A 23,416-nucleotide genomic window follows, 5' to 3' on the forward strand; every position below is an offset into this window, starting at 1 on the left:
AAGGCCAGTCGGAAAGGTATGCTCCGCCTTATTTTGCTGGCATGTCAAACATTCACGAGCATGTTGTAACACATCATCCTTAAGTCCCTTCCAAGAGAATCTCTCCCTTACTTGCCTGTAAGTTTTGAAGAACCCCTGATGACCAGCTAAAGGTGTGTCATGTAACGCTTTCATAATACTCTACTTTAGTTTAGACCCAGGTACAAGGTAGATTATGTTTTTGTAATATATCACCTCTTCTATTACGGTATATCTATCATCTTGTACTTTCCATCCACTAGATCACAAGCAAATGAGTCTTTAGTGTATTCGGACAGCAGTTCCGATTTCCAATCAGCGGAAATTTCTGTAAGTGAGCAAGGAGTGGGTCTTCTAGAAAGTGCATCAGCAACCACATTCTTCTTACCTTTGATATATTCCACATCAAAGTCATATGCCTGTATCTTACTCACCCACTTTTGTTGTCGTTCATTAAGATCCTTCTGTTCTAAAAAATATTTCAGACTAATATGATCAATCCTAACAGTAAATTTTGCACCCACCAAATACTGTCTAAATTTGGCAAGGCATGCATGGTAGCCAACATTTCTTTGTCATACGTGGAATACAATTTCTTTGGATCTTTGAGTTTCCTTCTTTCGAACGCAAAAGGGTGTCTTTCCTGCATTAGTACCGCTCCAATTCCCTGCCCCGAAGCATCACAATCCACAATGAAAGGCTTAGTGAAGTCAAGAAGTGCCAATACTGGACATGTGCTCATGATGTCCTTGAGCTTTTCAAAAATAGCTTGTGCCTCTATAGACCACTGGAAAGCTCCCTTCTTTGTAAGATCAGTCAAGGGAGAAGCTAATTGGGAAAAGCCTCGTACGAATCTTCTGTAATAACAGCATAACCCCAAGAACCCTCTCAAATCAGAAATGCTCTTAGGTAGTGGCCAATCCAGGTAGTGGCCAACCCAAGATTGCTTGTATCTTCTCCTGATGAACTTTTACCCCTTCAACACCAATCGCATGTCCTAGATAAAAAATCTCTGACATTCTGAACTCACACTTGGAAGCTTTAGCAAGCAATGACTGTTGTTCCATGATACTTAGAACAGTATCTAAATGCTGCAAATGTTCTTCCCAAGTTTTACTATATATTAGTATATCATCAAAAAATACTAATACAAACTTCCTCAACTACTCACGAAAAACGTGATACATAGAAGATTGAAAAGTTGCTGGTGCATTTGTGAGTCCAAAGGGCATAACAAGGAATTCAAAGTGCCCATAATGACAACAGAATGTTGTTTTCTAAATGTCTTCTTCCCTTAATACTTATCTGATGATAACCAGACCGTATGTCAATTTTGGAAAAGAAAATTGAACCATGCAGCTCATCCAAAAGTTCATCTATCCTGGGTATATGATATCTATTCTTAATAGTTCTTTTGTTCAGTGCCCTGTAATCAATACACATACGTAATGTGCCATCTTTTTTCTTGACCAACACTATTGAAGATGCAAAAGGGCTAGAACTTGGGCGTATGTGTCCCATTTTCAGCAACTCCTTAATTGTCTTTTCAATCTCCTCTTTGAAGTGATGAGGATGCTTGTAAGGAGTGGTTATAACTGGTTTTGAGCCTTCTTCCAGCTCAATCACATGTTCAAATCCCCTATCAGGAGGACATCCTGGAGGAATATCTAACATAGATTGTATATCAACATGGTAAGAGGGTTCCTTATTTGTGGAAGCATTGTTAGAAACAAAGCAGTGGGCTGCCCACTCAATATCATCATGGCGGAAGAGGGCTTCAATTCGTTTTGCTGAGACCACTCTTGGTCCTCCATCAGCCATAACCTTCAGTATGGTTTTCTTACCTTTAACCATAAACTCTAATTGCATTTGTTTGAAGTCTTGAACATACCTCTCTAATGATTCAAGCCACTGTAGACCCAAAATAGCATCCACATTACTGAGACCAAGAACCCATGTTAAGGTATAGTCTCCCATTTGAATTTCAGTTGTGGTATGACACGGGTACGACTCAAGGGAAAACCATCTCTACCACAATCACATTAAATCCCAGAAATTCTTCTGCTTGTAGTCCTTGTCTACTGACTAAGCCCTCATCAATAAAGTTATGAGTGGCACCGTTGTCCACTAAACATACCATTCGCTGCCCCTTAAGAACTCCTTCTAGCCGGAATGGTCTACCTCTCGGAATGCCTAAAAGAGTAGCTATATGAGGGTTTTCTCTAACAATAGTGTCTTCCAACTCAATCTGTTCTCTCTGATCTCCTTGTGTGTTATTTACTTCATAACTGTCCTCTACTTCACCTTGACTTTCCTCCTCTGGATGTACTTCAATCAAATGAAGTTTACTTTTTCCAAGGCAGCGGTGTCCTCATCGGAGAAACATAGATTCTTCCTCCGTAGTTCATTTCGTGATTCTTGGTCAGCCTTTGAAGGTGTGCTTTTGGGCTGATTAAAACTTGTGTTTTTCTGCTGATTTGTGCCCCTTTTATCATTTTTCCAAGAGCTGAACTCTTTCTTTGGAGGCTGATATGGTGTTGTAACCTCCAAATTCATTGCTAATCCAATAGCATCATCAAGCGAACTAGACCTATGAGCTTTCACTAGGCCTTTTAGTTTGTCATTGAGACCTTCCACAAAGAGCATTGTGACCCTCTTCTGAGGCATATCCAAAACCATTACTCCCTATAATATACCTCTATATCCTTCCTATCAAAATGGGTGATCGGCCTATTAACAAATTCTTCATATGATTGAATCACGGCATGGTCCTGGGAAATGAGTCCGTGATGCCACCAGTCATATGCTACCCCTTCCAAGTGCATGGTAGCAAACTAGATTGTTTTTTCCTCTTCCATAGGTTTGAGTGTCAAGAAGGTATCCAGCTTGTGAACCCATGATCTGGATGATAATTCTCCAGTTCCATCAAAAGTTGGTATATTTATGTTATTCAGGGCATCTTTGTATTCCAACAGCTGGAAGGCTTGTCTCGCTGGTCCTCTAGGCCTCCTGTCTAGTCTTTCCAAACGACTCCTAGCCTTGTCCCTACGCTAGTTCATGAACTGATTTAAGTTCATTAGCTGCCTTACATCAGCTGTCAGCTGCATATATTCATTTTGTGTTGTCAATACATCATCTATGATTTGAGTGTCTCTTTCTTCTTCAAGAATGGGCTCCATTTCATTTTGTCGAGGTAAGAAATTGGGACGAAATGGTCAATCAAACCTTGTGTCTGCAGACCTTACGACATTGGAAGTTGTCTTGTTTTTGTTTCCTAGTCCTGTCTCGCCACGGCTATGTCGACTACCTTCACGGTTATGAGGACCACTTTCACGGCTGTGATGTCTACTATTACGGCTATGATGACTACTAGACCTCCTTGATCGAGAGCGATCAGTTCTTAGTCGTCCCGTGGCTGCAATCATTCTGTCTTGAAACTGCTGCATTGTCTGTTGTTGGTGAGCAAACATTGTCAAGAAATTGTTCAACTGATTATTTAAATCTCTAGGCGAGCTTGCTTCCCTTCTGTCACCCATCTTTGATTCAACTGGGTTAATTTCAGCTTCTTCTCGTTGCCCAGTCTACTCCTTGTATTGTATTTGTGAGTTTCGAATCCTCTGGAGTGCATAGAACCCTATAACAAGGACATGCAACGAAAAAGCAAATTGAAACCCCACAGGCTGGCAGGGTTGGTGGCTCTGATACCACTGAAATATTCTTTTGCCAGTCATAAACAATCAAGATCCTACTCTAAAATATGCAACAATATTTTTTAGTTTATTTGCAAACCTTCAAATTGAATCGAACAAGAATAAACAGAGCCATTAAAGAACTTATTGTTTGAAAAGGCTATTTCCCTTATTTCATACATCAAGGGTTTCCAAACACTAGTTGCGTAAAGTAGAATACCTGTGATAGGCTAACTGAAATTAAAGTGCTTTCTTGAAATACTAGAACCTGACGGCTTCCCATATATCACAGACCGAGTCACAATCCATGCAGTTCTGAGTATAAATCTGGAATACCGTGAGAAATGATGCTGTCTGGTTCACTTGTCTGAGACTCCGTGCTATTACTGTGCAGATCCGTTTGACAATCAGACCTTGGATGGCCATCCAAGCTGGTTATCATGGGGTTTTCGTCCCAGGGCAGGCAGAGAGAAATGATAAAAATCAGAATCATAAAGCATAATACACCTTAACTCTTTCTCCAACCTTAAGAAGGCAACCAAACCTAAAATCCACGCCCACCCTAATTCCTATAAATCAGGCGACTCTCTTAATTAATTCCAGCAATAATACTTTTCCTTAAAAGTATTCATCAATTATGTATTTAGCGCCCCTTCCATACAGCATAAGGAATTTAAAGAAAATGTTTGGATATCGAATTGCAATGGCCCCATCCTCATGACTGAAAATCAGGAATCACTTAAGTGAACATGGACCCCGCCACCTTATTGAACACAACCTCCTCTTTATTCACTAAAATCGACTGTGTTGGAGGAAAACTTACACTTAGCGAGTTGTTTACTTAGCTACAGCAGCGCTAGAGAGGGGACATGACACTATGCCACTAATCTCAAAAAGGAGACAAGTGACAATATTGGGAGGAGTAACAAATTTATGATTGAAGAAAGTCTTCAAGCCAAATGCAATGATCAGCATGCAATCATGGTGACTTTGAAAGAAATTTTTCTGGTTGCAAAACCATAGATACAGGGTTAGCATAGACATGGCCTCCATGTTCATTAGGATGCTTTTAAATGCAACAAAATCAAAGTACGCAATAAAAAAACTTACCATGCCTCTGACAAGAACACAGCAGCATCAAGGATTGAAGACAATGATGGAGGAGGCGATCCCAGGTCTAGATTTTCCCCCAAAGAACAAAGCATGGCAGATCAACACCAGGGTCTTCTTATGTCTGTGGACACCTGTCGTTACACCTGTTGAAGGTCTTCCTAAGACTACACAAACGAAGAATAGGGCCTGACCTTAATTGTCTAAAACATTCCATGGGTATCCCTCCCACCTCTACTATTGATTGGTCATTTGCAATGTTAAAAAGAAGATGAGGAAGATGGACCGGATCCGCTTGGGGTGGTGACTACTGATAGACACAGTGAGGCCAATTTTTGTCACATTTGATATACATACTAATAGTTTAGTATATGTATGTTGTTTTGTAGATAGAGAGGACTGTTTGTTCCTCTTGTAATTCAGAAATTAATGTGACTGCTTTGTTAAGATTCTCATCCAGTTAAGGAGCACCATATACATAAATTTCTACACCTTTCATAATACAAAGAGTGTGGTCCCCCTCACCACATTTGAAAGACCAAATTTAAATTAAAACCTAACTATAAATTAAAATATAAAGTTTGAAACCTAAATATTATATTCTGTGGCAAGACAATAAATCTGAACATTGGACAGCAAATACCTGCAGCTGGCAAACACATGAACCAAACAACAAAAAATTGTGTGATTCAAGTCCTGTGTGTGATTGGCATTGTTACAAAGAATAGCAGCAGCAGCAGCAGAAGAGTGAAACACGCTGGCAGGAAGGAGGATGCGAAGATAGATGTGACTAGAGGAAAAAAGAAAGGACGAGAAAGCACCAAAAAAACAGAGGAAATTTGAAGGAGACTTAAACATAAGACAATGACTGTTAAAAAAGTTAAAACCCTCCCTCTGCTCACAACTCTAAAATCTCTTCAAAATGCTGAAAGATTCTTCAACACTGGTACTTGCGATTTTACATGCCTGGGCTACTTGAGTTATACAAAAATGTTGGGTGTTTTGAACTTGTTAGGGTTAATTTTTTAGATTTTTTATAAATTTATTTGGAATGGCTCATATGACAAGGTGACATTCCAATACCTATCTGGCAAGCTAAAATTTTGCAGTTGTTTTGGCCCTTTGGATACAGGCTATACCCAAGCATATCTAGGCCATACTGTACCCATACCTGTATCTGGTATGGTGGTACACATGCATGTGGTGGGGCAGGCATATCCTGCAACAATGTTGCTCATTTTGCATTGAGATTTTCTGTTGGTGATTCAGGTTTACCCACACAAAATATGTTGCTCATTTTGCATCAGGTATAATTTGTGTGTATGTTGATCATTTATTATATTTCAGATTATATGTGTGTATGTTGGCTTAAAATGGAATCATCAATTAGTTCCATGTACCTAACACACCCATAGGTCTGATGAGAAGACAGCCTTCTCATGATTGGTTTGGAATACACAGACCTAAAGAAGCCAAAATTTCAATATTGAATGATAACCTTGAGAAGTGTCACTGGAGGGACAAACCAACCCAAATGTGCGTTACAAATTAAAATGAGTCCAGTGCAGAACCAGGACTGTGGTGCTTGCTTTAACACTTCAGGCAAAGTATGTATCCTTTTGGTAGATGGAATATACTTCACCAAGTATGCATCCTTTTGGTAGATGGAAGATACTTTATCATCATAGGGCCACAATGTCCATACACATTTTTTAAGGAGAAAGAGCCTCTCTTGACCCTCACAAGCAAATTATATATAAGTAACCACGAAGAGGGCTCCAGTAATTTAGATCCTTTCTTACCTGTAAATTGGATTCTCCAAACAAGCAACAACCCTTGCACATCATATCTCTTTGCCCACCAATAATACAATTTTTTGAAATTCTTTATTCACAGAAATTCAAGCAATTAAATTTGTTCTCATATACAAAGGTGGACACTACCCAAGAGAATCACATAGGATGGACCTCTAAATTTGTTCTAAACTTATTGTCTCACAAAGAGATTCCTAAAACAATGAACAAAATTTCTGTACTGTCAATAAGAACTTTCACAACAGATATTGAATAGATAAAATGTTCTCTTACTAGGCTTCCAATAACCAAAAAACTGGATCACTCATTCAAGCAGTAAATCCCAGAAGCTTGATAAACTAAATTTTCAGTCCCGTGGACTGAGATACTGCTTTAGAACATCTACAACTGAAGCTTTGTATGGCCTGTTTATAATCATGACTAAATCAAAAACCAGACATCTCAATAGTCATTTGTAGTTTATGGGTGTGCATATATCTTTCTTCCCATTTACCAAAAGCATACTCATATTTGTGTTTCCCCCTTAATTGAAATTAGTTAACCTGCAAAGTTCTACATTAGTGTACTAAATCACATCAAGAGTCGCAATAGTTCAAACTGTTAGAATATGAGAAAAATGCATCGACTTATACTGCTACCTTATATTAAGTTTATTTGTGTCATTAGTTAGCTTATGCATATATTAAGATGCACACTTCATATGCTTTCAAGCAAAAATAGGCATCAGTTACTTCTATTGCTTATCTTTCTCAAACAACATATAATTAAACAGCCAAATAGCAGCTAGTATAACAGAAAAATGGATAAATTCCTGGAAATATCGACAAGCATCTGGCTTTCTCCAAACAAGATTTGACCATTTTCATATAATTGTTAAAACTTACCAGAAATATCAACGGCAAATCTGCAGGCAATGAATCCACTTGCTGAACCAGAATATCCCATGCCTGAGATGCCATATCTACATCCATGTCACCCTCTGCCTTTGCCAGTGCCCAAACCTCAATTTTAGGCATAAAAAATACACATGAACCAATGTTTCTACAGGCTCCTGTTACACGAAACACAATCATCTAATGATTAACAAAACCAAAGGTTACATAAAAAGAAATGACTTTGTTTGTCATACTGGAGAGGATTTCAAAGCTCTACATCTAGAGCTATGTCTCTTGCATGCTTCCTTCCATTCATTTATAGAATAATTAGCCATTGTCAAAATTCATAAGCATAAGTAATGCCATATAACCACTGAGATAAAAGGATATGTACACAAAATCACAAATTAGATTAGTGAATAGAAGAACTAACAATAAAAGGTTATCAAGTACAATCTGTAACTTAAGAGGAAACTAGGTTAGCACAAGGATCATCATCAAGTGGAAGTATGTAGAAAAGCAAAAGCAACAACCTATTCAACTACATGGAAGTCCAAAACAGTACAAAGCAAATTCCATAAGTAAATCACCTATACCATTATATGTGGCCATTTAAAATCATTTTTGATATACCTCAGTCAACGAAGTAAATGGAATTGCCTAGGACTAGCTGAAAACACAATGCGATTCATGAAATTCTTGTGGATAGCAGAGTTCTATGAAACAACAAATGTGTTTCACTATGATAAGCGAAGGTCATCACAACCTCAGATGAACTATTAGTTTATGGTTGTGAAAACATTTGAACAAGCCCGGCAGTATTTTCCAACCATCAACAACAAGCATTGAAATTGACATACCAATTCATGGTTTGCTACAGCTTCTCCAACATTTCAATGATCTATAAGGAACTAACAATAAACAATAAGATAAATAATCACCTAGAATATGTGTTAGCCCCTGGATTAAATCTCCATGCCCTTCCTGGAACATTGTTGCTAAACTCAGTTTACGAATTTCTACATATCCTTCAAAGCCATGGAGAATACATGAAGCTAAATACTTTTGTCCAGATTTAGGATCCCCACAAATCAAAACCCGAAACCCAATTCCTCTCCCCTTGTTCCCCCACACATTTAGTTTCTGCATGTCTTTAAAATTATTTTCAGCAGTTTTCAAACAAGAATCTTCAATATTTTGTGTAATTTCTTCATCAAGTGAGATTGACACCAAATCAGAAGACAGAGACTCACACCCATCACATATAAGTCCAACTGAAGACAAGCTATTCTCAATGTCCCTGGCAACTTTAGATCCCACTGGCAATGACTTTAGAGAAGACCACCAAGGAATGATAATATGATTCTTCTCTTGCAAATCCATTGTTACAATACCTTGTATTAACCTACAGGCTTTCCAAAGGATAGGAGGCAAGGCAATCCTCCCATCTAGATAAAGGGAAACAAGTAATTCCACTAGCGGTTGGAGAAGAGTTGAAACCATGTGTTTCTGAAGAGGCAGAGCACTAACATCGTCGACTGCCATGCTCGATACCCTTCGAGAACAAGGTGGAGGAGCCTGTGCAAGAGCAGCAGCCCAATCACTTTCCTTCACTGTTACCCGGGGAAGTGTAGGCAAATGAATGAGCTCCACCTTTTTCTCAGCAAAACTGAAGAGATCTTTCAAAGATAAGTTCCTCTTCAAAGAAATAATTGCTGCCTGAGTACATAAAGCCTGTAAATCTGCTCCAGCATATCCAGGTGTTTGTTGTGCAATTCTGGAAAGAACTTCTCCAGATGGAGGTTTTGGCCACTTCCTGGTATGAAGATCCAAAATGGCTGCCCTTTCCTCAACAGAAGGTAAAGGAAAATAGATTTCTCTATCAAATCTCCCAGGACGTCTCAATGCTGGATCAAGGTGCTCAGGACAATTTGTTGCACCAATTACAACCACTGATCCCCTTGACTTCAAACCATCCATAAGTGCAAGCAATGTAGATACTACTGAGCTGTGGGTCTGATCTTGCTGACGTGAACGCTTTGGTGCAAGACCATCCATTTCATCAAAGAAAATGACCGAAGGCTGGCATTGTTCTGCTACCTGGAATAATAATCTCAATTGTCGTTCTGCATCCCCAACATACTTCCCCAAACAATCTGCTCCCTTGCGAAAAAAGTAAGCTATTTGCCTATCACCACGGGAACATGCACCAACTAAGGCTCGCACAGCAAGTGTCTTACCAGTGCCAGGGTAACCATGTAGAAGAACACCCCTAGGTGGTGTGATACCAAGATTATCAAAATACTGTGGGTATAAGAGAGGTAAAATCACTACTTCTTTCATACACCTTACAACATTTTGCAGGCCAGCCACACTTTCCCAACCCTCTGCAAAACTAGCATTGCCAGATGATGACCCCCCAATATAGACAGGGGCTATTCTTTCCAAATCTCGATGGAGCCGCTTCCGTTCACGTCGCGAAAATTCCTCATCCTCACCATAATTTTCTAGCCATTTCTCTTCTGCCTCTAAGTCTTTCCGAAGGGCAGCTGCATTTTCTTTTCTTGTTTCAATTACCATCTTCTGTAACCGCATCTTTTGCATCTCACGGCAAGATCGAACTCTTGGGTGGAACAGATACAGATGATCGGTGCAAGCCATAAGATATTTTTTATGGTCAAACACACAACCTTCGGCTCTACCACAAGCCTGCAAAGAAAATATGACTCCAAAAAATAAGATTGGATATGCATTTGATATTGCAGATATTAGACTGTCAGAAATACCATCCAGAATTTAATTCTCAAAACAAAGTAAATGATAATTAGGAAATATTCACATTGATGGAAAAAAAACTGAATACGAGGGTAGATAGTCAAACAAACAAGGTGATAAGTCCGTGGGCATCGGTCAACTCGACATCCAATTGTTGCTCCTGGTCGATCGCAACGACTGCACTTGAGAGCACGGCCTCTAGCAAGTGCTGCACGAACATTTTTGAGACAGCCCAAACCTGAGAAATAGACCTGCATGCCCATGAGTTATGCACCAAATTACATCTATGGAGAATTTTAACTACTTACATTAACACTTTTTCTGGATTTCAAAATTAGAACGTTTATTCATGATATTGCCAAATTAAGTTACATTTATGATATTAGGTAATGCAATGTAGTAGTTGCATCCGAAAGAAATAAGCAGACAACAGGAATGCAATAGAAAAATGGGATCTAAGAGGCCAGATATCTTTACTGGACTTTATTTCATGGTACAAAAATTGTTGATAATTGGACAGAATAGCTGAGACCCATAAGCCTGAGCACGTTTACATTATCAAAGAATGATGGCCTTAGGAATAAAACTCAATAAGCTAGTTCTCTCCAACATATAGGTCGAGGATTACATTTATGAAGGTAAGGGTAGAACAAACTAGGATATGACAAAAATCCCAAACATAAAGACCAGAGCTCCAGCATATAAAATTAGAGATATATTCTGAATGATATTTGAATATAATGAAGTAGAAGTGAAAAGGCACACCAATAGCACGCTGAACGAGTCGTGAGCTTTAAATACCATTGAAGAGAAAACAATAGGCAATTTAACCAACAAACATTTCGTTTTAACGTGCACAGAGAAAATTATGCTAGAATACCTCAGGGCTCCATACAGCACATTGTTTGTGAACCCACACTCCAGTAATGCCATGGCGATCATTGAGGGGACCCAAAAGGCGTCCAAGCCAACCTGGATCATCTCCAAACCCATCCCCTTCCTGATATTTAGACTCCTCCGTAGTTGCCTGCAACTCACCACAAATTTCATTATCACTATCTGTGATCTCTTGAGACAGCTTCTTTGGAGGCTTCCCATCATTGCCCACACCACATAGACCACATTTGCGCCCTTCAATAATTGCAGACCTCTGAAATTTGAAATTCAGAACACTACTGCCCTTTTGCATTGACTCGTTAACAGGTTCTAAACTCTCTCCTACATCAAAAGCCCTTGTGTTTACTGTTTCCCTGTCTGCTTCCTGTTGCACAATAGCATGTTTACAATGCTTGCTATTGGATTCTCTTATATCGTTCCCATCTTCAGATTGGTTGTCTTCACAGAGTCTAGCACCAGACTCTACAATACCATTCACAACATTACAAAGAGCAATCCCTTGATGCGCAACACTAGGATGCATCGCTGATTGTTCTAATGTTGCTTCATCAACATCCATCTCTTCCACATGTATATTTGCACCTGAATATACACCACTTCGCTCAATCTTGCCTGTATCAGCAGTTTCCGCACCTGATCCATTCTCATTGCTTGACTTACAAACCGGGTGAGAACCAGCAGTTGGACTCTGATGTTTTGCTGGCACACCAAGATCTCTGTTACCATTTTCAGAATCTGCAAGTTTCGATTTGCAATCAAGACCCCTGCTAGAACCTTTAGAAGGTTGAGGTCCAGCTTCTTCACCAAGTTCCCTGCTACAATCAGAATCTTGATATTTTGCTTCACTGCCGAGATCCCTCCTAGAACATTCGGAATTAGAGTTGGTGTTTTCGCAAGCAATGCCCTCTTCATCGATCATGCAAGCTTCAGAGGTTTCGATGCCAATGAAGTCAGCTTTAAGGTTTTCCGGTCGGTGCACTAGAGAATGGCTTTTGTGTTGTTGCTCCTGGACTGAATTTCCAGCCAATGTGAGTTGTAGATGAATTTGTGCATTGCAGGGAACTGTGATGTCAATTTGCAGAGCGTCAGACCCTGCAGTCTTTAGCATTGATTGCTTATTAGCATGATTTTTGCCATCTAACGATGAAGAGCGTCCATTAATATCTTTACAGAGTGCATTTCCATCCTTCGCTGCTAAAGAGGTTGGTTGTTGCCTGACATTTGCATTCAAATCCAATAAAGATGACTTCTTCCATTGTTGTATATGCAAATCGGGGAATTGCGGGGAAGCAATTGCATCCTTCCCTATCCCTAATGCTGCCTGCAATCGGGGTTTCCTTCTTGATTTTGTCGCCCAACAGGGTAATGCGAACGTTTCAGTTTCAGAATCATCAGGTTTCTCTATTAAGTGACCAGGGCCATTGCAGTCGCTCAGGTCCCGCTCTCGTTTTCTCTTCCTTGTATGCTGATTTTGCTCAATATCCTTATCTATCTGGGGCTTGGAGGAATCTCTAGCCCTGTGTCTGAGCCTGGTGTCCCAGCTTTCAATCCCATTCTGCTGCTTAACCGATTTTTCGTCTGCCGCTTTGCTTTCAGGTTTCACTTTTTTCTCCTTTTCAGCTTTGACAGAGGGAGGCTCGTCATTGACATCTGAAAGCCCACGGTTTATAGAACTTTCCTTGATTCTGAGGCTCCTACGGCGCCCAGTATTGATGTGATTTTGGTTGTCCTCCAGTGTGGTGATTGTCCTTTGCTTCTTACACGCGTGTGCCCCAGCTGCGATGTGTGCTTCGCAGCCGCATGCTCGAGGGTGCGACCTCCTCCTCTTCCGAAAAATTTCCAGCGAATCACGAGAGGCCCGCTGCTGCTGCTGCGATAAGCGCATGACCAGACACCAAATTTGCACCCCTCCCCCCACTCCCAAACTTGAGCCTTTCAAACGCTAGGGTTTCAAATTTGTAGGGTTTCAACCTTGTAGGGTTCCACACTTGCAATCTTGTACTACGAGAGGAGACTGTAACCTGTAGCCTGTTGATGTTGCTAAATACATTTGAATCCGATGAAATTTAGCCTTTTTCCTCTTGTTTTTCCTAAATCACAAGACAAAGAAGAGGAATAAAGCAAGCTACTTAGCTATACATGATGGCGTCCAAAAGTCTGCCCGGCCCGTCTATATTTCTCACTTCTCCCCCATCTTATAATTTGGAGAAGATGCCAAGGATTCTAAAACCGCAAATGGAGTTGGATAAATTTGGAGAAGATGCCAAGGATTCTAAAACCGCAAATGGAGTTGGATAAATTTGGAGAAGATGCCTGTGTGAATGCGGTAAAAAGGAGGACTCAATGTTAGTGCCTTCAAAATTTCCACACCGCCCTACACGCCTATAAGCCTCTCCCCTTAGCAAAGGATATTTTTAACTTTATTGTATTTCAAATTATGCCACTGCTTTTTTTTTAAATTATTATTATTATTATTATTATTAATTTATTTATGTCCCAGCCTACTAGAAATTGTTTTAAATACGCTTGCGCGCCAAATTTTCGGTGCCTATGGTTTATGGTGCCCCACGCTCATTGTCAAATTTTCTTTTTCTTAATAGAAACTCAATTACACGTGGAACATTTCAATCAATACAATAACTTGAAACCATGCAGGGGGATAGTGGTGAAAAGTGCATAATCGTTTATATTTTTATTATCTATTTTATATTATTTAATTTAATTTCTTAGTATTTAATTTATCATATAATTTTGAGTATTTTAATGTTTTCTTTAATCTACATTTAATTATTAGAAATATGATCTAATATTTTTTCTACGAATCTTTATTTTTTATTTAGTTATGTATTTGTCTAAATAAAATTTTGATTTTAAATCAATCAATTGATTTGAATTTGATTAGATAATCGAATCATTACTCATGTCCAAATTTCGTTGTTATCAAATGTACAAGTGTTGCAATCACCCTTGCATTTATAGTTTGCCTTACTACACAAGTCAACGATTGTTAACAAAGTTGACTATTGCTACAAATGATTCGAATTCCGAATTTGGAGTACAATACGTGGTGAACAACCTGCAATATTGTAAACCTTACACAATAAAATTGAGAATGGCAGACTCAAAAAGAGATGTATGTAGCTCGTAAGGTAGTTTATTAGCTTTCAAAAATAAATTTATACAATTTGCAAATTATTCAAAGAGTCACAACATCCCTCTGGAATTCAAAATGAACAATTTAGGTGTGGATAGATAATTACAACAAAATCTAAATTTATAAAAAAATGCTATATATTTTATTACTTCAACTTTGCAAGGTCATAAAAACTCAATGCTCGAAATCTAAAACCCCTTACATCGTTATCACTTGTGTCAACACCATCTAAGTGCTCCTAAATTGCTATCTAACCATTCCTCCCCCTTGAAAGCAATGAGCCCCATTGCATCAACATGTTGCAGCAGATGAGGAAAACGTATCTAAATTTGTTCACTAGTAAGCATATTACCCTTATGAGCAAACTAACTAGCCTTAACCACATATTAAAGAAGGAATTGTTGCTTCTTTAGGTTTTTCACAGTAGCCTCCATGACATGATCACTCTATAATGGTGTAGTAGCCTCTAGAATCAATTATGTGTTTTGAATGTGTTTAACAACTTCTAAAATGTCTAACAAGGGTGGAAAATAAGACCGCAACAACTCAACATTGAAAACTGGATGAAGACCCAAAAATGGTGACAAGTTAAGCTCAAATGCATTTCCACCAACTTGTTTGATGATTGTGTATGGACCATAACAAAGGGGATGGAGCTTCTTGTTGGGCCACTAAAGTCACTCATTTTGAAGATGCAATCATACCTAATCCCCAACTGAAAATGATAAGGAATCTAATGATAATCATGCTTCTCCTTGTATTTTTTATTGTTGTGCTCTAGGATTTCATGAACCTATTGTTATAGGTGATGAATCTTGTAAATAAATCTTGTTGGTCTATATTTCTCCTTATCATGACATGTTGCCAACTCAAGTTTAATGATTGGAAATGCTACATCCATGGGGCGCATTGGTTGGTAGCCAACGCAAACTTTAAATGGTTTATGGCCTGTCAAGCTATGAAGTGTGTGGTTGTAGCTATGTTGGACATATAGGAGGCTTTCATCCCATGTGTGATGATGTTTGGAATGAGATGATGTTTGGAATGATACATTCACAATATTTGAATGATCATTATATTGACCACCTCTACTTGGCCATTTGTTTGAGGATGGAATGCAATAGATTTTGTTAATCTTGTGTCCATCTTAGCCCATAATGAAGACCAAAATTTGTTGATGAATCTATTATCTCTATCTGAAATGATGATGTGTGGCAGAGCAAAATGAACCCAAACACGCTCAAAAATAGTTTTGGTCTCCTCTGCAAATATCACCTTTTTTTCAAGACACTATGATAGCCTTTTTTTTGAATCTATCTACCACAACATACACACTATCATTCCCGTGTCTAGTGGTAGGAAGACCAAAAATGAAATGTATGGAAATCAAGTGTCATGGTTTATCCAAAATAGGATGAGGTAAATACAAGACTAACTTACGATTTGCAAGCTTTGCAATAGCACATGCTATTCCAAAATGACTTACAACCTTGTTGTAGTTGGCAAAGGATTCCATCTCATAGCTAGAAATCATGTACATGTTTACCTTCCACATGTTGGTTGTAGATCTCAGCAAATTTAGTATCATTAATATATAAATGAATCCAACTTTTTGTTAACCACATGAATCCAACACCATGGTCAAAGCTACAATTGGAGGCCTGCTCAAACAATCTGCCACTTTATTAATGCTCCCTTTCTTATGATAAATGTTGAGATAAAATTGTTGAAGATATGTTGAATATCTTCAATTCCTATCATTTTTTAATTTTCCTTACATTTGCAAAAATTGAAGAGGATCGTGATCTATGTGTATGATAATTTCCTTGCCCAATATATAATGTTTTCATTATTTGTAGGCTTGAACAATAGCATATAACTCCTTGTCACAAGTGGGATAGCTATGCACCGTATCGGAAAAAGTCTCACTGTGGTATGCAACTAGATGTCCATGTTGCATGAGTATTGCTCCAAGGGCATATTTAGATGCATCAGTTTATATTTCAAAAGATTGTTGCAATTTTGGAAGAGATAAAGTTAGTTTTGAGGATAACCTTTGTTTCAACTCCTCAAATGTTTGTTGTTGTGCACCTGTCCACCTAAACTTTTCTTGTGCTCCTCCTCTCGATGATTGGTTTAAGGACCAAGCCAAATGTGAAAATCCAAGCACAAACCTATGGTAGAAATTTGTCAGTCCCAAGAAGCTACGTAGTTCGATGAGATTTTTGGGAGAGGGCCAATCTTTAATAACTTTTATCTTTTTCAGAATCAACATGAACACCTTCACTATAAATAGCATATCCCAAATACTGAACACTTTGCATACCAAAAGAGCACTTTTTGTTTGTTTGCATAGAGACTATGGTATTGCAAATTTGAGAGCACTTGTTCCACATATTGTGAATACTCATCTAAAGCTTTGCTAAAAATGAGTATGCCATCCAAATATACAAGGATTGAGCACGTCATTCATCAAACACATAAAAGTGGTTGGAGCATTGGTTAGGCCAAAAGGCATGCCATCCAAATATACAACTATAAAAAGAATCAATAAATGGCTTGAGTGCATCATTCATCAATCTCATAAAAGTGGTTGGAGCATTGGTTAGGCCAAAAGGCATGACTAACCATTCAAACAAACCTTCCTCAGATTTGAAAGAAGTCTTTCAAGCATTTGATGGATCAATTGGTACTTGATGGTGTCTAGATTTCATGTCAATTTTATAGTGATTTTATAAATTTGAGGAATTGGATATCTATTTTTTATAGTGATTTTATTTAGTGCTCGATAGTCAATACAAAGTCACCATGATCCATCCTTTTTCTTTGCAAGAGCAATCAATTTTCCACATAGTGAATCATGTGGACGAATATGTCCTTTCTGAATTAACTCTTAAATCTGCCTCTTGATTTCATCATTTTCTAAATATGATCTCATATACACTTGCTCATTAGCAATTGTGTTCCTAAAATCAAATCAATGGAGTGCTTAACTTGGTAGTGTGATTATACTCGAATTGGTAACTTAAATACATTTTGATATCTTTTCAAAATTTGGTCCATCTACCTTTGTTGATATGTTATAGTAGCTATCTCAGCATGTGCATCACACAACCAATTTCTTTTTTCTCAAGTTGAACCATGAGTAGCATAAAAGCTCTAGTTCAAGCAATCAACCACCTACATTGTTTTGCACTTATTAAGGATAGAGATTGTGTAGTACTTACCTCAAGTATCTAGTGAATATGCTCACCAAGTTTGATGTCACACTACATTGGTGGGGTCCATATACACCATGATGCTTGTACATGTGTGGTTGTCCCAACAAAAATGTCATAAACATCCAAAGGATCTACATCTCAAATTACTTCATCCTTGAATGGTTTTATGGAATATGGAAGATGGCATTGCTTGTTTACTTGTATATCTTGCCCTTGGCTTACCCATCCCAAAGAGTGGGGTTGTGGGTGTTTTATTGTCTTCATATTCAACCTTTTCACAATCTTAGCAAAAATTAAATTCTTTTGGTTGTCACTGTCAACAATGAAGTGTAGAGCTTTTCCCCCAACCCATATATACAAATGAAAAAATTATTTCTCATCTTCATGGGGAAATATCTTTATAGTAGCAACTGCAACATATGGGTCTTTTTGGCATTTACACCCTGGATGCTCCCACATCAATTCATTTAAGTGAGGCTTTAGTACAAACCTAAATATCACCTAGCGTGCTTACAACCTTTGCACCCTTCATATTAGTAAATGGAGATGCGAAAAACTTCCCTATTGATTCTTTCAACCATTGGTCTCCTCTTGCCTATGTGTGTGCAATTGAGTTTATTATGACTCTTGTGATCATGCGAGAACCTTATAATCCTATTGTAGTCACATAAATCTGTCCAGCTTAATTAAATGAATATTTGCTATTTATTTGATTAAAAATACACTAGCCATGAGTTAATTAAATTAACATTTAATTAATTCATCTTCAAACCACAGCAGTTACTCCAGCAACCACTAATCACGCCAGCATGTGCTTTGACGCCTTTCATCCTTGGAAAGAGTCAAGAAGAAGAAACCTAAGATGAGGACTTAATGGAATGGGTCTATAAAGATCCCATCACCACTGATATACCGCGAGTTAAGCTTCCCACAAATCAATATGGCAAAGGTCTTCTCATTATGCAAAGAATGGGGTATGATGGTTAGAGTGCTTTGGGATATTGCAAACAAGGACGACATGAACCTCTGCTGCCGGAATTAAAGCCCAAAGGTAATACAGGCCTAGGCTTTGAAAAAGAGATCTTTCCTAAACTCAAATTCAAAGGAAAACCCAGCAAACCATTATGTCAACCTATTGCAAAGAGGACACCTTTCATTATCAAAGCAGCATCAAACACCATCGCAACTGCCCCACCAAGGCTCAAAATCCCAACACAACCATCTATGATGCCAACCATCCCACCAATCAAACCAGTAATCCCATCCGCAGCAGCCATAACATCAATGGCACCATTAACAACAGCCACTGTATCAGAACCCATAGCAGTATCTACAACACCCACAATTACAGCAGAAACAACTGAATCAATAACATCAGTACTTCCTATGTCAAAGTCAGCAATCTCCATAAATCTTCCAGCAGCACCGATCACTACAAAGGTACATCAACCAATCACACCTGCAGTATTTAACTCAAAGGACATCCCAGTATGGTATAGTAATCGGATGCTGGAAAGTGACTCAGAGACTGACTCACATGAGTGGGAATTTGACTCTGTCCAACTTAATACTTCAGATGAGGAAGACACATCACTACCTCCACCACGCAAAGACATCCTTGTTTACGGAGAAGCACAGATAAAGACCTCTTGGGTTACTGAGCTGGAAACATCTTCCACAAACCCTACGTCTCATCCTACGCCTGATTCTGACAGGGAGAGTACCATCAACGACCTTACCACAACGTCTTAACCCTCCCTGATACATCTAACACACTTAACCTAATCAATGAAGTAATGCCCATTATCCACCTTGAACTCATCAAATGGAACCAACCAAATCCCCCATGTCTTGACTTCTTCCAAAACGATGAGGCCATCATTGACTTTTTGGAATTAAGGGATAACCTACCAAGTGGGGATCACAAAGCTGGATTCGCCATAAAACTAAATAGCGCAACATACTTTGAGGCGGATGCCAAACCTTTCAGTTGCAAAAATATAACAATAAAACATGGATCTTCCAGTGAAAACCACACTGTGGCACTATTTGATTCAACAAAAGTAAAAAGAAAGAGCGTATCCAATGGTGAAAACCTCTCTGAGGCGCCTGAGGATGAAGGGTTTGACATTCTCCCTGCTAGTACACAACAGGAATGATCAACGATTCTCGTCGAGGAAACCAAAGAATACAATGTGGGGACTCCTGAAAATCCTCACCTCATACATCTAGCATCTCTTCTCACTCCAGAAGAACAACCTAAATTTATAGAGTTCTTTCAAAAGCGTCAGATCAACTTTGCATGGTCATATGCAGACATGCCTGGGCTTGATCCTGATTTAGTCATGCATCACCTCACCATAGCAGAAGGAGCCAAACCTGTCAAGCAGAAGCTTCGTAAGATGCATCCTCAGATTGTAGTGCTAGTCAAAACAGAACTCAAGAAACTCCTAGATGTTGGTTTCATTAGACCAATTGATTATGCAGAATGGATCTCCAACATTGTGCCTGTTAGCAAACCAAAAGGGGGCATCCGCATTTGTACTAACTTCAGAGATCTGAATAAGGCATGTCCTAAGGATGACTTCCCCCTACCAAATATCGACATCATAGTAGATCTGACAGCAGGACATGCCATGCTTTCACTCGTGGATGGCTTTTCAGGATACAATCAGATAAAGATCGCACCAGAGGATCAACATAAGATAGCCTTCACATGTCCATGGGGCACATATTGCTGGAATGTAATGCCTTTCATTCTAAAGAATGCAGGAGCAACCTATCAACGAGCAATGACCACCATCTTCCATGACATGATGCATACTATGATGGAAGATTCTGTTGATGACTTACTAGCAAAATCACTCACCAGAGAAGGACATCTCAACATATTAGATAAAATCTTTGATAGACTGGAACAATACCATGTTCGACTCAACCCAAAGAAATGTGTCTTTGGAGTAACCTCCGGGAAGCTTCTAGGATACATTGTCTCAAGCAAAGGTATGGAGGTCGACCCAGCAAAGGTAAAAGCAATCATGGACATGCCACCACCAAAGAATATCAGTCAGCTAAGGACATTACAAGGGCGGCTTCAATCCATCCGAAGATTCATTGCACAATTGGCTGATAAGTGTCACCCATTCACACACCTGCTACACAAGGACATCCGCTTTCAATGGGATGCCAGATGCCAGCAAGCATTCCAGATGCTCAAAGACTATCTCATGAATACACCGTTGTTGATCCCACTAGATCCAAGTAGGCCTCTACTACTCTATATATCAGCAACAAGTACAATGTTGGGGGTACTACTGGCACAGCATAATGTAGAAGGCAAAGAATGTGTCGTTTACTACATCTCTCGCACATTGGTTGGTTATGAACTCAATTACACGCCTATTGAGCGAGCTTGCTTAGCAGTAATCTTAGCAGCCACTAAACTAAGGCACTATCTATTAACACACAAGGTACAACTCATTGCAAAAATTGATCCACTCAAGTATTTACTCAGCAAAGCAGCCTTGACAGGCCGCTTGGCCAAATGGGTGATGATTCTAAGTGAATTTGACATCGAGTATGTAGATCGTAAGGCTATCAAAGGGCAAGTTATTGCAGATCAGTTGGTTGATGTACCCCTCATAGGTGATCATCCTCTCATTTCCAATTTTCCAAATGAAGAGATATTCATGATCACAACAACACAACCATGGAAACTATACTTTGATGGTTCATACACTAGGCATGGCTCGGGGGCAGGCATTTTGTTTATCACACCTCAAGGTGACAGCATCCCGAAGTCTTACAGGCTCACATTTCCATGCACTAACAACATGGCAGAGTATGAGGCCTTGATTACAGGACTCAAGCTAGCCGTACAATTGAAATTACAAGAACTACAAGTATATGGCAACTCACAACTGGTCATTCGACAAGCAACAGATGAATATCAGACCAAGGATGATAAACTCATGCCATACAAGCAAATGGTGGACATTTTAAAAGCATCATTTCTTACTATCACCTTTGAGTAGATACCAAGAGATCAAAATCGAGCCGCTGATGCTATGGCTACTATTGCATCTCTCTTAGATCTTCCACAAAATTCAACACGCTATGAGTTCTTGGTCGAACAGCTTTGGATCCCTGCTTATGATATCCCCAAATTTGAGATGATATGTCGTCTTGTCGGTTCCGAATCCCATGGTATGGTGAGTTTTACACCTATCTCTGCGTTCACACCCTTCCTCCTAACCAATCGAATAACCAACGTAAAACCTTCATTCGCCAAACTGCTCGATATACCATTATTGTTGAAACCCTATACCGACGCAGTCTTGATGGTACTCTTCTTCGATGTCTGGAACTAGATGAGATAACAAAGGCCTTGGAAGAGGTACATGAAGGAATTTGTGGGACTCACTCAAGTGGTCCATCACTAGCCAAGAAACTCCTGCGCAATGGATACTATTGGCCATCTATGGAAAAAGACTCCTACTACTTTATCAGAAAATGCAAGAAATGTCAAGTTCATGGAGACCTGATACAGTTCATGGAGACCTGATACATGCACCGGCACAGGAATTGCAACCAATCACGAAACCATGGCCTTTTTGTCAATGGGGACTTGACCTTGTGGGTAAAATCCATCCTTCTTCATCCAATGGCCATAGATTCATTATTACCGCCACTGAATATTTCACAAAGTGGATCGAAGTCGTTCCACTTACACAAATGACCGGCAAGCAGATCACCTCATTCATCCTCAATTACATCATCTGCCGATATGGTGTACCCATGTCCATCATCATAGATAATGGGCTTCCTTTCAAAAATCAAGATGTCCGTGAGCTCTGTGAGAAGTTTCACATCCAACACTGCTTTTCCACCCCCTATTACCCACAAGGCAATGGTCAGGCCGAAGCATCAAACAAAAACATATTGAGAATCCTTAAGAAGATAGTTAATGATGCTGGTCGTGATTGGCATGTTCAACTGAATCCAGCACTATGGGCATATCGAAGTAGAATTCGAACCCCTACAGGCGCAACTCCTTACTCACTGGTCTATGGTGCAGAAGCTATCTTACCTATTGAGGTCGAAATACCATCCCTACGAGTTTCCTTACATAACCTCATTGATGACGAAGCCTATAGAGTATCCTGTCTTCAAGACTTAGAGTTACTTGATGAGAAGTGACAAGCTGCATACAACCATCTCAAAGCCTATCAATAGTGCATGAGCAAAAGCTACAATCACCGAGTTAGACCTCGTACATTTGAGGTAGGCGATCTTGTTCTCCAAGAGAATCCTCGCAACCAACCAAACAGAGAACATCAGGGAAAGTTTGAATCAAACTGGTTGGGTCCATATGTTATCACTACTGTATTTGGGTCTGGGGCATATCAGTTGGCTACTTCAGAAGGAGAACCGCTCGCAGATCCAATCAACAGCATGCACCTCAAACAGTTTTATACCTAAGCTGTATAGAGCATCAGGCTCCCCTGCATACTAGAAAAACAATCCAAAAACATTCAAATTAGTCCTGAAGAAAATATTAAAACATCAAAATAGTAAAGAAAAATCATGCATCCAAACGGTGAACAAACACTCTGGTGGCACCTTGGGTAAGTGCAATGGTGAAAACCTGGCAAACAGGTGCCACTCGTAAAGGCTATGGCTCCATTATCTTTCAGGCTCGTTGCGATCACATTCATTACATACACACATCCATCCATCCAAACCATGGCTTGTTATTTGATCTGCAATCAAAGAAAGTACTTCATGCGTCTTGCATCCCGCTTTTTCATAGTCATGTCTAACTTGGGGGCAATGCCCTTAATCTAGTTGATGGAAGTGGATT

General features: G+C 39.3%; 1 protein-coding gene across 5 annotated transcripts in view; it reads right to left on the reverse strand.

The window, feature by feature from the left end:
* The window catches only part of LOC131049801 (uncharacterized), a 58,773-nt gene extending 45,263 nt beyond the window's left edge, over nucleotides 1–13,510 (reverse strand). For all 5 annotated transcript variants that reach the window (XM_057983875.2, XM_057983890.2, XM_057983882.2 and 2 more), the window contains exons 1-4: nucleotides 11,162–13,510; nucleotides 10,392–10,532; nucleotides 8,448–10,215; nucleotides 7,516–7,682 (exon numbers count right to left, since the gene is read on the reverse strand). In XM_057983875.2, the coding sequence (XP_057839858.2) occupies nucleotides 7,516–7,682; nucleotides 8,448–10,215; nucleotides 10,392–10,532; nucleotides 11,162–13,063 (3,978 nt within the window). In that variant the 5' untranslated portion in view covers nucleotides 13,064–13,510. The remainder of the gene's footprint in view (nucleotides 1–7,515; nucleotides 7,683–8,447; nucleotides 10,216–10,391; nucleotides 10,533–11,161) is intronic.
* Between the last annotated feature and the right edge of the window lie 9,906 nt (nucleotides 13,511–23,416).

Source organism: Cryptomeria japonica, chromosome 5, assembly GCF_030272615.1.
Source record: "Cryptomeria japonica chromosome 5, Sugi_1.0, whole genome shotgun sequence".
Taxonomy (NCBI): domain Eukaryota; kingdom Viridiplantae; phylum Streptophyta; class Pinopsida; order Cupressales; family Cupressaceae; genus Cryptomeria; species Cryptomeria japonica.